Here is a 14,983-nt window from a genome sequence, read left to right as displayed (position 1 = left end):
AAAGTGGTCCTGAGAAGGCAGATCCGATTTAGTAAGAGAATTTGAAAGATCCACATTTTGGCCAGTAGTCCCCTCCCCCATCATGAAATGGGGACAACGTATTAAAAAAAATGCTGTTTAGTTCAAACAAAACTTGTCTGCTTTTATATGGCCCGTGGGTTATCAGTTTGAAACCCCTGGCCTAGAATGATGACGCTAGGTATCCTTTATTGAGCACCTGCTGTTTTCCAGTATGCTGCACCAGGTCCATCATTGTATCCCCAGACTCCAGTACCACGCCTGATGTTTCGTGATTATTCACGGAATAGTTGTTGAGTGAACCATCTTACATGAGCCTCAGGACAATCCACGAAAGAGGGATTGTCGTGGTTTGGGTTTCTACAGAAGCAGCTGCCTGCGGGTTGTCTTAGGAGGTGATCCCAGAGGAACTGGGCAGGGGGAGGGGGTGAGAAGTGAGGCAGGGAAGGGAAGGCAGGTGATAGAGGTGTGGGCACTTGAGGCTCGTTCTTACTGGAGACCCCTGGGGAGCAACACAGGTCACCTCTGAGTGATCCTGTCCGGGGTCAGGGGACCCAGAGCGTTTGTTTCTTCATTTCCCTCTGTCTTCGCCTGAGGCTGTGTCTGGGGCGATTAACTTTCAGATTCCTGGTGCCATGCTCAGTGGCAGAGAGGAAAAGCCTCACACAACATTGGCATGTATTTGAGTGTCGGGCAGAGTGTCAGGCAGGGCGCCCGTAGCATCTGCTGCAGGTGCCATCGTCTTGTTCAGAAGGGGAAAGAACAGGCTCAGAGAGATTCAGTAACTTAGCCCACATCACACAGCACCAGAGTGGCGCGGCTAGTGTTTGCACCCAGGTGTGACCCGCTACCCGAGCTCTTGGGATCACGAAGGTGGGGAAGAAATCTGAGGCATGGAGTTGGCCCCTGGGAAGCTTTCGATCTCTGTGCAGAGGTCGGAGAGAGATGGGAGGCGAGAGCATTCTTGGTAGGAGCACAGCGTGGGCAAAGGTCCAGAGGTGAGAAAAAAAACAGTCTGCTCTGCGGCCAGTGTGGAAACGGACTTAGGGCCCCTCCAGGTCACCCCCGCATTCCAGCCTAGAAAAGGGAGCTTGTGGAAGCTAAGTGACAGGAGAGTTCACCTGAGGCTCAGAACCCACGTCTCTTCCAGGGACCACATTCAGGCTCGCGTTGGAGTCTCCACTCTGCCACTCACGGATTCCGCTGTGTGCAGAGCAGGCACTGGCTTCCCCCTCCGCAGTTAGGAATCCACAGGGATTCCTTCCTCAATGCCCCGCAGCCAGGCGGGGAGGAGATAAAGCACCCAGCATGGGCCGGCAGGCCTCGGGCTCCACAGCCCTGGGCTCCGCAGATACGCTGAGGGTTTCCCCAGCCCCCTCCAGGCTGTTGTGGGAGCCTGCAAGAGGGAAGAGGCCGTGGAAACGTGACACTTAATCTGTGAGCCAGCCCCAGCTCAGGGGCCTCGTGGAGGGGCCCCCAGCCCAGCCTTGGACGCCCGCCCAGGGTGCCGGGGCCCCAGGAGCGCTCGTTGTCAGGGGATCCGTTTTCTCACCAAGGGGACTGGGAAGACTTGGACCGGCTCCCCGTTTCTCTTCTCTCCTGCCCGAGGATCTTGGGTTCTTGACATTTAAAAAATAAATAAGGGCAATACCGAAGGACAAAATGTTGGCTGTTGAAGATTCAAACCCAGGTGGCTCAGTGGTAAAGAATCTGCCTGCAATGCAGGAGGCCTGGGTTTGATCCCTGGGTCAGGAAGATCCCTTGGAGGAGGAAATGGCAACCCACTCCAGTGTTCTTGCCTGGGAAATTCCATAGGTAGGAGCTTGGTGGACTACAGCCCATGGGGTTGCAAAGAGTCGGATACGACTGAGCACACAAGCACACCAGCGTATAATTTGTGTAAAAACATGTCCCCCCTTGAACCCCCCTTTTCCTTTCCCGTTCCCCCAGGTGCAGACACAGTTAGGGTTCTTGATCTCCTTGGAGACTTTCCGATGCTCCAGAGTGGCTTATAAATCAGTATATGTATTGATTTTATAATTGTATTTTTCTTCTTGCAAGGATAGTGAATGCTTGGGCAAGATTTTAAACGTCATGGAAACACAAGGTTTGGGCTGGAAAGCTCCCCCAGATGAGGAGTGTGGTGCGCTGGGACCCACCCCTCCAGCCCTGTTGGTGGTTCTCAGCCATGGACAGCTTGGCTCCCAGGGCACATTTGGCGAAGTTTCAGGCATTTTTTGTTGTCACAACCAGAGGAGAGTTTGCCCCGGGCATCTCCGTGGGTAGAGACCAGGGAAGCTCCACCACCTCCTACAATGCACAGGACAGCTCCCAGCTCAGAGAATCATGCAACCCCGAGTGTACGACATAGTTTCCAGGCTGAGGGACCCTGGTCCAAGCACAGATTGGTCAATGCACCGTCTCATGGAAACAAGGCAGCATTCTACAGAAAATCTCACAACTTGCTTTGTTCTTTCCCCACACATTTAAAAAATTTTTAAAAATGCTTTGTACAATTTTTTAAAGATTACTGTCTGCTTGCAGTTATAACAAAATATTGACTATATTCCCTGTGTTGTCCAATATGTCCTTGAGTCTGTCCTACACCCAACAGTTTGTGCCTCCCCTTCCCCTACCCTTATGGTGCCCGCTCCCCCCTGCCACCCCACTGGTAACCACTGCTGCTGCTAAGTCGCTTCAGTCGTGTCCAACTCTGTACGACCCCGTACGACCCCGTACGACCCCATAGACGGCAGCCCACCAGGCTCCACCATCCCTGAGATTCTCCAGGCAAGAAAGCTGGAGTGGGTTGCCATTTCCTTCTCCACTGGTAACCACTAGTATTCCCTATATCTGTGAGTTTCCCTCTTTTTGGCTGTACTCACTAGTTTGTTGTGTTGTATTAGATTCCACATATAAGTGATATCATAGAGTATGTGTCTTTCTCTGTCGGACTTACTTCGTTAAGCCTGATACCCTTCAGGTCCATCCTTGCTGCTATAAATGGCAAAATTTTCTTTCTTTTTAATGGTCGAATAAGAGTCCCTGTGTGTGTGTGTGTGTGTGTGTGTGTGTGTGTGTGTGTGTGTGTGTGTGTGTGTGTGTGTGTGTGTGTGTGTGTGTGTGTGTGTGTGTGTGTACACACATATATGTAGCACATCTTTACCCATCCATCTGTTGATGGACACTTAGGTTGCTTCCATAGCTTGGCAGTTATAAATGGTGCTGCTCGAAATATTGGGGTGCAGGTATCTTTTTTCATATAGCACGCTTGCAAAAATTCAGCAGTAAGAAACAGTGCGTGCATCATCACCTTACTGTTTTTAATGGCTGCAAAGCCGTTTGTTATGTGACTGAGCCCAGGCTTTTTTTATCAAGGCTCTCGCAGATGTACGTTTGGGTTGATTTGAGTTCTAGGGCCCCACTGAACGTCTTGAGGTACATGTTTGCTTCCTGGGGTGAGGATTTCTTGATTGACAGCCAGTTCTGCTCATGGACCCCGCCATGGAGTGTGATTGCGATTAAGGTGATTCCTCTCTCCCTCCTTTCCTCTCTTTCCCTCGCTCCCTCTTTCTTTCTTTCTTTTTTTTTTTTTTAATTTTTTTTTTCATTTACCACTCAGATGGTGTCCTCTCCCTCTTACTCTCCCAAAGGAAGAGAAGAACGATCTCTTTCTTTCTTTTTTCACTTAACATTTATCAAAACTTTGTCCCAGGCCCAGTTACAGTATTTTCTTTCATCAAATGGTTTATTTTCGTTTCAAGAAAGAATAGTTTCAGGTACGTGCAAGCTACGTCACCTCAGTTGTATTTGACTGTTCTGGGCAGCAGGGACGCCGGGAGGGCCCAGTCCACCGATTCAGTCGATTCCGTCCGTCGGCAGCCACTAGCCACGCGGGGTTCTCTCAATTTAAGTCAGTTAAAATTAAGTAAGACTCCAGAATCAGTTTCTCAGTCACACTGAACGCATGCAAGTGCTCCAAAGCCACAAGTGGCCCATGGCCATTGCTCTGGGCAGCCCAGATGGAGAACGTCATCACGGTCACAGAACGTCCTAGCGGACAGCGCCGGTCCAGACAGGCAAGCTGAGCGAGGGGGTGGGATCATTCAGAGAGTGGTAAGTCCTGGGGAGACACAGTAACCTCCCTGGCCCCCCTGTTTTCTAAGGGGTGACCCGACAGAAGCCATGGGAGTGATGGCGGAGCCCCAGGCAGGCCAGGATCTGCAGAGAGGACACGGAAGCAGCAAGTGGAGACACCCCAGCACGGGGATGAGTGGCCCTGTGGATCCTGGGGTCACCCCAGTGGGCCCCGGGGGCACTGGCCAGAGCTGAGCTGGAGAGGTGAGGAGGGGCCAGAGCGTAGGGGAGCCACCAAAGGGTTCTGAGCGCTGCTGCCACCGTCTATGTCTCAGAGAGACGCCCCGACTGCTCTCTGGGTGAGGGTGGAGGCAGGGAGGCCCGTGAGGAGGCTGCCATGGTCCTCAGACAGGTGATAGGGCTTGTACCGGGTGGTGGCCCTGGAGGGGTTAGCAGCTTCTTTTTGAGGGAATGGTAGCAACTTTGTTATTGTTTTCTACTGGCTAAGTCCAGTCGGACTCTTTGTAACCACATGGACTGTAGCCTGCCAGGCTCCTCTGTCCATGGGATTTCCCAGGCAGGAATACTGGAGTGGGTTGCCATTTCCTTCTGCTGGGGATCTTCTCATCCCAGGGATTGAACCCAGGTCTCCTGCAATGGCAGGTGGATTTTTTTTTTTTTTAACCACTGAGCCACCAAGGAAGCTGGGTAGCAGCTTTGACAGTGAAAGTTTAGTCACTCGGTCGTGCCCATGGGGTCCTTGCGACCCCATGGACCGTATAGCCTACCAGGCTCCTCCGTCCATGGGATTTTCCAGGCAAGAGTACGGGAGTGGGTTGCCATTTCCTTCTCCAAGGTAGCTACTTTACTGAGATAGAATTTTCATGGCCCATGCAAGAACTCATTTATTTAACATTATTTGCTTATTTGACTGTGGCGGATCTTAGTTTTGGCATGTGGGATCTAGCTCCCTGACCAGTGATCGAACCTAGGCCCCCTGCTTTAGGATCTCAGAGTCTTAGGCACTGGACCACCAGGGAAGTCCCTGTTCACCCATTTAAAGTGTACAGTTAATTTAATGGCTTTTAGTATATTCACAGAGCTCTGCAACCATCATCACATTCAGTTTTAAATATCTTCATCACCTCTTAGAAAGCCCTTTACCCACTGACCAGTCGCTGCCTGTTCCCCTAATACCCTCCAGTCCCGATTAGCCATTCACCTACCTTCTGTCTATAGATTTGCCTATTCTGGACAGTTCATGTAAAAAAAATCACACAGAGGGATCATTTATTACTCACCTCTTTCACTTGGCATAGAGTTTTCAAGGGCCATCCTTTTTGTAGCGTGTATCAGTACTTCCTTTTCATGGCTGAATAATATTCTGCAGTATAGATGCACCCCATTTTATCTATCCATTCATCAGCATTAGGCGTATCTGGGTTGTTTCTAACTCTTTCGCTATCATGGAGGAGGCTGCTATGAACGTTTATGTACGAGTTTTTGTGTGGACATATGCTTTCATATCTTTGGCTGTCTGCCTGGGAGAGGCATTGCTGGGTCACCTGGTAATACCTCCAGTTTTTTCCTTTGAGGGGCTGCCAGACTGTTTTCCAAAGCAGCCACGTTGTTTTACATTCACACCAGCAGTGTGTGAGGGTTCTGATTTTTCTCCATCCCAACTGACATTTGTTATCATCCATCTTTTTTAAAATTCTAGCCATGTTAGTGGGTATGAAGTGGTATCTCACAGTGGTTTTCTTTTTTTAATTGAGATATAATTGACATGTAACGTTATAGTAGTTTCAGGTGTACAATATAGTGATTCATATTTGTATATATTGCACAATGATCATTGTGGTTTTGATTTGCATTTCCTGTTGGAGCTTCCTGTAATGTGCTTATTGACCATTTGTGTACTTTTTCGGAGTAATGTCCATTCAGACCCTTTGTCTATTTTTAAGACCATTTGTCATTTTATTATTGAGTTGTAATTATTCTTTGTACTTTCTGGATACAGGTGCCTTATCAGACATAATGGTTTCTCCCATTCTGTGGGTTGTCTTTTCACTTTATTTCATTTTTTTTTCACTTTCTTAACAGTGCCCTTTGAAGCACCAAAGGGCTTTTCATTTTGATGTAGTCCAATTTACTTTATTTTTGGTGCTTGAGCTTCTGGTGTTCTATCTAAGAAACCCTTGCTTAATCCATGAAGGTCAAGAAGATACAAGTGTGTATTTTCTTCTAAGAGTTTTCTCCTTTTTGGCTCTGACATTTAGGTCTTTGATCTATTTTGAGTCGACTTTGATGGTATGTGATGTGGGGTTGGCTGCATGTTTTGAAGGCAGAGTCGACTGGATGGAGAGAGAGGGGAGATAGAGGACGACCCGAGGGTCTTGGCCTGCCCAGCTGGTGACCGGCAAGGCGAAGACATGCAATTGGAGGGGGGAAATCTAGGGGCCTGTTTTGGGCACATGAGGTCTCAGACCAGCGTGGGCGGTGAGTAGACCTGGTCAGCTGGCAGTGGGGTCTGCAAGTCTGCAGTCCCAGCACAGAGAGACAGAGGTCCAGATGGGATTTATTTAAGCCCTGGGGCATGACGAGAAGTCCGCCAGGCAGTGATGCAGCAGGAGAAGAGTGGGCCGTGTGGCTGGCCTGGGTCACGTCTTGACACGTCCCTCTGAGATGCAGGGAGGCTGGGAAGGAACAGCCCTTGAGGTCAGAGGAGAACCAGAGGGTCTCATAAGATGTCACAGAAGAGACTGTGAGGCAAGGGGTCAGCCTTGCCCTTCGCTCATGCCCTTCGCTCATGCTGTATGTTCTTAAGCAGATGCCTCCCCTGGGTCGGGAAGATCCCGAGAAGGAAATGGCAACCCACTCCAGTACCCTTGCCTGGATAATCCCATGGACGAAGGCGCCTGGTAGGCTACAGTCCATGGGGTTGTAAAGAGTTGGACACAGAGAGTGACTTCACTTTCTTTTCACTTTCCCCTCTCTGGGCCTTTCTTTTCTTGTCGGTGCAGGGACAATGTGAGGCCTGTAGAATGCACCCTCCAGAGTCCCATGTTTACTGGTTTGTGACTATCCCCCTGTATATAAAAATAACAAGATTCACACTAGCATACCTACTCCATCCTATTCGTGTACTGGTTCTCGCTGTGTCTGTGCACATGTGCACGTGTGTTCAGGTACTTGGAAAGATGTCTATCATGAGGCCACCAGGAGTTACCAGTGGCTGGCATTCACAGAGGGCGGGGGATGGCAGGGACCGGGGAGGCTCCCAGGTCTCACGCACGTCCGCCGCCTGGTGGCAGCACCGACCTCACACCCTTTCCATGTGCTGGTCCTCTTGGTTCAGCCCTGAACCTAGAAGCTGAGGACCATTGTTATGGATCTTTCCCCACATGGTCAAGGCTCGGAGAGGTTAAAGCACTCACCTGAGGTCACACAGTTATGAAATGGCTGAGGCTGGGCTGAACCTAGACCTGCTGATCCTATATGTGACCCCCCTCACCCCCATCATTTGAGGTGGACCACCCACCATGGATGTGGGGCAGAAGTGGGCATTGGGCACTTTGATTTTCTTCTTTGCCCTTTGAGGTACAGCATGGACCCTCTCAGTGTGACATATTCTTCCTGCCAAAGGGGAAGCCCCAGTCAAGTTTCCTCTTCTTGTGTCTCCTGCGTCTCAGGTGCCACCGAGGGACCTGGGGAGGGAGCGTGCCCTCCCGGACAATGAGCCGCCACTCCGGCAGGTGAGCCCCGCAGCCGCGGGCCCCCGGAGGAGCCACAGCTTCTGCAAGGACAGGAGGAGCGGGCCCTTCGTGGTGAGTGATGCCGGCGTGGCCGGAGTGGACGCCTCTAGGAACGTCCCAGGCTGGTTCCGGGGCCTGAGAGGGCGAGGGCGGGCCGGTGACCATCCGGGAGCCTGCTGCGGCCTGGCTGGGCCATGGCTCATGTAGTGACATGAGCCGGTGTTTGGCGGCTCTGCTGGGGAAGCTTCCCCTCTGGTGGGTTTCTGGCCCCCTGTGGAGGGGCAGCCCCTGGTATCTGGCACCATGAGCTTAGGAGAACAGGCACTGGAGTCTTGAGAGCCCTGGGTTCACATCCCGGCACCACCTCTGCTTCTTTGAACAGCTGGCTCAATTCCTCTGCACCTCAGTTTGTTCACCGGGAAAACGGGACTGTGATTCCTGTCTCTTTTGTGCTGTTGGGAGGATGGAGTGAGATTGTGTGGGGCCCAGCGCGTCGTAATTCAGACAGTAACCGATGGTGTAACGACAGGAGGAAAGCAGCAGCAAGCTGGTTCTGCAGCTGGATTGCCTGGCTTCATTCACATCCTGGCTCTGCATAGAGCTGGGCATCTGACCTCAGTTTCCTCATCTATAAAATGGGCATAATAATAGCATCTGCTTCACAGGGCTGATGTGGGACTCATAACTCGAGAAGTGTTTAGCTTGGTCCTAGGTACACAGTAAACACTTTAATAAGTGTTACGTTACCATTATTATTATTATCGTGTTCGTGTGTCCTTTTGGCTGTCACTGAGCTCCCTCCTTAGCCAGCACTTCTTCCCTCTCAGCCTGATTGCTCACTTGTGAAAGGACGTGGGTAAATGAGGCAGCAGGACCCCAGGGAAGCCCCCATCTGCCCAAGCCTCAGTGTCCCCAGCAGCGTTCCAGGGCTTCACCACTTCTGAATTTCCGTGATTTTCTTTTCTGTTTTTTTTTTTGTTGTTGTTGTTTTTCACTTTTGTTCCATGATCCTTGGAGATGTGCTGAGCTCTGCACTTCCTCCTAAAGTCCCTCCCAGGCCCTGGGCCCTGCCTGGGGACATCTGAGATAAGTCTTTTTAAATGAGCAACACCAGTTCCACACCCAAGGTCATTCTGAGTTGCAGGACTCCGTGCATTTCAGTGGTCATCGGTGCCTGGTCCCACGTCTCAGAGACGTGGGATCTGGCAGTATTGACATCTGAGGTCCGTTCCTTCTAGCTTTATGACCACCGGCAAGAAACTTCACTTCTCTGAACCTCTGTCTCCTCCTCTGTAAAATGGGGTGAAGATGCTGCCCCTGGCAGAATTCTTGCCAAGACCTGACAGTGACGCTGGGGGTGACATTGCCTGTGAAGGGACTCAGACCTTGCTGAGAAGCCCCAGAAAATTCGCAAGTGTGGAGATCTCTGCCGCTGATTTCTTTTTCACCTTTGTCTCCATTCCCTCTCAGGCACTGACTCAACTTATCTGATTGTGTGTGTGTGTGTGTTTGTATGTGTGTGAGAGAGAGAGAAGGCAAAGGTTATGGAGGGAACAGCATCGAGGTCCAAGTCTCTGCTTGCTGGCCCTTCTTCTTTCTCAGTGGAGTCCTTGGTGGCTTGCCTTGGCTCCCTCCTTCTGGCCCCAGAGGCCTCTGCCCCATTGCAGCCTGTTTGATCACCTCTCCCCTGGAGGCGTCCGGGTCTGGGTACTGAGCTGGGCCTAGGACCTCGGTTCCCGGCTTTTGGGACTGACGCCTACAGTTCTGGGGAGTGGCCACCAGGGGGCGGCGGCGGTGCACTCGCTTTCTGATGCCTCCAAAATCCTGTCTAGGGGGACTTCAGCACTGGGGCACTGGGGCTCTGGAGGCTGGAAGAAGTGGGTTCAGGTTCTGGCTTTGGCAATCTGTGACCTTGGGCAGGTGACTTGATGGGCCCCGATGAGCCTGTTTTTGCTTCTGTAAAATGAGGGTGGTGCTAAGTGGCCTCAAGAGTAGTTTTGTGGGCAGGAAGTGAAGTCACTCCGCGCTCAGAAGAGTAAACTCCCACTTCACGCCTTGGCTGCAGAGATGGCTGATCCTTCTTCTCCTCCACTTCCCTTGCCCTTCTTCCTCCTCCTTCTCACTCCCCCTCCTCCCCTCCTCTCCCTCTTCCTTACCTGGCCAACTCTCTCATTATGAACAGGGAAATTGAGGCCACCCAGAGGGGGGGCCAGGGTGACCCTGCAGGTGACGCCTGGGGTCCCTGAGCCCCCCTTGGCCTGGATGGCCCCCCTGCCAGCCTGGAGGTCAGAGACGGTCAGACCTGTGTTCTGCACCCTGTAGGGTATTTGGAGAGCCTCGCACTAGTGGATAAACGCAGTCTGCTGTTACTTCTGTCACTCTTTTCATCAATGACTTTGTTCTGTTGGTTTCCAATTGAGATGCAGGTCCATCTCCCTTTTTTGAGCCTGTCACCCAGGACTTTTCAATTCCCAGTCCCCTCCTCTTGTTAGGGAATATGAACCCCATTTTGCAGAGGAGGAAACTGAGGCCCAGAGAGGTTAAGCCATTTGCCTCCGGCCACATAGTCAGAAAACGGGAGGAAGCTGGAATGGACACTGGGTCTATTTCACCTCCAGCCTTGGCCCAGGACCCTTTCTGCTTCGGCACTATGCTTGTGGCCCAGGCCAGCCTACCAGCCCCTCTCCTCTTGAACCTGCAGTGCTTGGGAGATTCACTCATGAGGAAACAAGACACCCAACCAAGCCCCGGGGCTGAGAATGTGACATTTGTCCTGCACAGAGTTGGCTACTGTCCAAAGGGTGCCTGGGACCCGCCAGGGCTGATGCCCTGCTGATCTACAGAGCCCCGCCCACCCCCGACTGGTCAGACCCTGAGCATGAGGTCAGACTGGTCCCAGCTGGCCACTTCAGAGAATTTACCATTCCAAGCCTCTCTTTTTTCCTCCTCTGTAAAGTGGTGAATCACAGAAATGACAATACCCACCATGGTGCTCACTGTGGGGCATAGATACTAGTTTATCCCCATTTTGCAGGTGGAAAACTGAGGCTCAGAGCCAGTAAGTGCCTCTGCCAAGGTCTGATTCTGGAGTCCAGGCTTCTAATCAGCTGCTGACCCTCCCACTACTCTCTGACGTCGTGTGGTGGGAGGACAGGGCTGGAACTGAGACGGTGCTTATAAAGCACTTAGCACAGCGCCTGGTGGAGAAGGAACTGCCTGATAGATGTGCCTGCTGTTACTATGTTGTTAATTATGATTTGCTGCCGTTGTTTTTATTCCCCTGCCTTCTCTTGAATATCTACTGATAGAAGAGGAAGTTGTCTCCAATCTTAGGAGTTGTTGGCTGTTGAGGAAACGGGGCAGGGGAGGGGAAGGTGTTTGACCCAGGGTCCCACAGCAGCCTGGCTGGGCTGGGACTGGAGTTCTGACTCCTTGGCCAGGGTTCTGTTCTCCGCGGTCCCCTGCTTCTCTCAGGGGCACCCTTAGGATCTCGGGTCTCTGTGGCAGGTCTGAGTCCCGTGCCCAGTCTCCTCCTTCCCTGCTCCAGGGGTGGTGGTGGGTGGGCGCGCCCACTTTTCCTCGTAAATTGAGCCTTTGGCCCACACTCGTGCTCGGGTCATAAAACATGGTGACTCAGTCTTGGACCATGACCTTGAGTCTCGGTTCACCCCGAAGGCCCCTCCTGTGACCGTGAAGGCACAGATTCACCAGCTCTGGGGGTTCCCTGTGATGGGGTAGGCAGGCGGGCCCCTGGGAACCTCAAGAATGTTCTCTCCAATCCCCAAACCCGTTGGTCCGCATTTGCCGGCTCATCTGGTGATGAGTTCACCTCGTCGTGGGCCTGCCGTGTGCCAGGGAAGGGAAGCGAGGCTGAGGTGAAGGGACTGGTTGGGTAGGAGCTGGCCCAGCAGACAGAGTGACCCCTCTGCCTGGGTGAGTCCAGACGATGGACTAGCTCTCGGGGCATGATGTGGAGCTGAGCAGTGAGGAACTGGCCGGCAAGCTGGACTCTCAGGAAGTCCAGGAGTCCTCTTGGCAGGTGGCTAATTTCATTTGTTAATTGCTTCTTATCTTTCACTGCTGAGCCCAGTGGGGCTGGAGAAGAACTGAGTAATTTATATCTCAGTCGATTAAAGTTTCTTTTCATGATTAAAACCAGCCAGACCAGAAAGCTTTTGTCTCCTAGGTCTTAAAATGCAAATGACCAGTTGTGCCTGAGATTTTCGTATTGGGGAGATTTTGTGTTTACCCAATTACCCAGCTATCTTTCCACCCACCCACCCGCCTGCTCACCCACCCCCACCCACTCATCTACCCGCCCACCTGCCCTCCCACCCAGGCGTGTGCCCATCCACCCCCCACCCACCCATCCATCCTCCACCCAGTTTCTAAGGCATGCAAAGCTCTACAGGTACGAAGATGAACAAGTTAACTTGCCCTCAAATTGCTACCATTCTGAGACTATAAACCCAGAATGATACAAACTGGTCGTTTGTTGATTTCATCACTCACTAAATGTCCTGAGTAGCAGAAATGGGTTGAGTACCTACTGTGTGTCACATGCTTTTTGGTCCTTCAGGTGCAGCAGTGAACCAAGATGTGGCTCCTGCCCACCTGAAGCTAATACTCTGGTGCGGGGAGAACGTGGGGTTTTCCAGGAGCTCCCAGGCGTTACCCAGGGAGTGATGGGCATGAGCATGTGGACAAGACCCAGCTGAGAAGCACCCTCAGGGTTAAAATAAGGGACACTGGTGTTTTCCACCTTGGAGGAGCCAAGGAATGTTATGACCAGGGTTGTGGAAGATCAGAGATGCAGCTTGGGGCACCCTCTAGTGGTCATTGCAGAGAGTGAGGGGGTTGGAGAACGTAAGCTGGAAGCTGGGAGACCAGTTAGGAGGTGTTTGAACAATTTGGGTAAGACCGTTTTTAAAAAAATATATATATATATATATGTGTGTGTGTGTGTGTGTGTGTATATATGTATATATATATGTGTGTATATATATGTGTATACATATATATATATACGTATATATATATAGTGGTGGTTGAATACATTTAACAGAAAATTTGCCATTTTAACCATTTTTAAGCATACGGTATCATTAAATACATTCACAGCATGTAACCATCACCACCATCCACCTTTAGAGATTTTCTCATCATCCCAGATAGAAACTGTGGACCACTAAGCACTAACTCCCTTTGCCCCTAGCCCCCAGCCCCTGGCAACCTCTGTTCTATAATACTTTCTGTCTCTGTGAATTTGCCCATTCTGAGTACCTCTTATAAATGGAACCATTTAATATTAGTACATCTCCTTCTGTGTCAGGCTTGTTTCATTTAACGTAGTGTCTTCGCGGCTTTGTCAGTACGTCACTACGTCACCCTTTTCTTACGGCTGAGCCTTTTCCACGTGTGGACCCCATTCCATGTCACTGCCACCTTACACAGGGTGAGAAAACAGAGGGCCCGGCGGGCTGAGGGTGAGCCGATCTCTTTGCTTCACCTCCTCGAGAAAGTATATTGTTGACGTGCCCTTGCGTGAGAATGATGCTCATGCTGGAATAATCTTGACTCATTTATTTTTGGTGAGACCGTGAATGATTAACGAACATGCACTTTCAACTGCCAAGAGTCACAGTTACTCGCTTCACCCGTATAGCCGACTGAGACGCACCGGGGCCCCCACACCCGGGCAGGGTTGCTGGGTCCACACGGTTTCCAGTTCCAGGGTGCCCACCAAGGCCTGTGTGTGTGTGTACATATGTATACACACACGCATGCGCCCTTGGGAACCTAGAACAGGCCCTGCTCGGCCTGGACTCGAGTCTTACCTCGTTCCGCTGCCACCCCCGGCTGTGGTCAGCGCGCTGAGCTTTACTTCCCCTACCTGCAAAATGGGGCGAAGTCCCCTCTGGGCCCGCCACAGGCTGTCGTGAGTGTTGGAGGCGGTGATTGCAGAGTCGGAGTTAGTGGCCCAGGTCCCAGGCAGACTTCGGAGTTCATTCTAGAAGCGTCTGCTGAACACCTCCCGTGCGCTGGGGAGAAGCCAGGTTCACATCCCTTCCTGCGGGATGAAGTCCCATCGCACTCAGGCTCCAGTCCAGGGGCACAGAGCGCCTAGAGCCCTGACTGTGCTGTGACCCCCGCCCGCCCACATGACCTCCGCTCACCCTCGAGAGCCACGAGAGCCACGCTGGCCTCTGGAATGTTCCTGACAAACGCAGGCATCTTCCTACCCCGGGGCCTCGCCTTGGGCTGTTTGTTCTCCAGATTCCCCCTTTGCTTCCCTCCTCTCAGGGCCTCTGTCAGCTCCGTGTCGCTCCTCCGTGGGGCCTCCCCCGATGGGACACCCAGACACCTGTTGTCACATGGAGCGTCCACCTGTCACCTCGTGTCTTTCTACCCCATCAGAGTGCAGGCTCTGAGAGGCAGGGAACACCCAGTACGGTGCTTGGCACATAGTAGGCCCTCAGCGTGTGGGTTTTCATATGCTTCTGGTATGCTCACAGACGTGTGCGTCCATAGAGCAGTTGTTTTTAGAAGATTTTCATTACCCTCCGGGAAGACTCAGTGTCCTTACGATCAGTCCCCGGCCCCTCTTTGATTCACTTATCAAACCTCATAGGATGTGCCAGCTATCGTGCTCAGTTTATACCCTTAGAGGTAGAAACTATTCTTGTTCCTGTTTTCCAGATGGCTAAGCTGAGGCCTACAGAGAGAGAGATGAAGAGAGAGAGGGGAAGCCACTTGCCCACATCACGCATCCGGGAGGGGGAGCAGCTGGGAGAATCTCAGGGATGGATTTGATGTTTCCCAAAACACTAGTCATTCTCACAGAACCTGGAAATTTCTCATATTCGTTAACTACTTGAACTAATACATAGTTAATGTTTTTCTTGAACTTGGCTCACTGAGGTGTAATTCATGACATACAATTCACTCCTTTGAAGGTACAATTTGGTGGGTTTTAGTACGTGCAGCCATCACCACAGACACCTCTAGACAGCGTTCCTCACCCCAAAAGAAAGCCGTACCTATTACCTGCCACCCCCAGTCGCCCCCGCCCCCTCCCCCCACCGCGCCCCGCCCTAGGCAAACACTTCTCTGTTTTCTGTCTCTAAGAATTG

General features: G+C 51.7%; 1 protein-coding gene across 3 annotated transcripts in view; it reads left to right on the top strand.

The window, feature by feature from the left end:
- The window catches only part of KIAA1671 (KIAA1671 ortholog), a 179,626-nt gene that overhangs the window by 63,277 nt on the left and 101,366 nt on the right, over nt 1-14,983 (top strand). For all 3 annotated transcript variants that reach the window (XR_014069076.1, XM_081542953.1, XM_081542954.1), the window contains one exon: nt 7,788-7,922. Coding sequence is in view for 2 of the 3 variants with exons in the window: in XM_081542953.1 (XP_081399079.1) it covers nt 7,788-7,922 (135 nt within the window). In the remaining variant the exon portion in view is untranslated. The remainder of the gene's footprint in view (nt 1-7,787; nt 7,923-14,983) is intronic.

The sequence above is a fragment of the Giraffa tippelskirchi genome, chromosome 11 (genome assembly GCF_054371585.1).
Source record: "Giraffa tippelskirchi isolate mGirTip1 chromosome 11, T2T-mGirTip1v1.2.pri, whole genome shotgun sequence".
Taxonomy (NCBI): domain Eukaryota; kingdom Metazoa; phylum Chordata; class Mammalia; order Artiodactyla; family Giraffidae; genus Giraffa; species Giraffa tippelskirchi.
The sequence above is the reverse complement of the archived record's forward strand: the minus strand, read 5'-3'. Positions and strand labels throughout refer to the sequence as shown.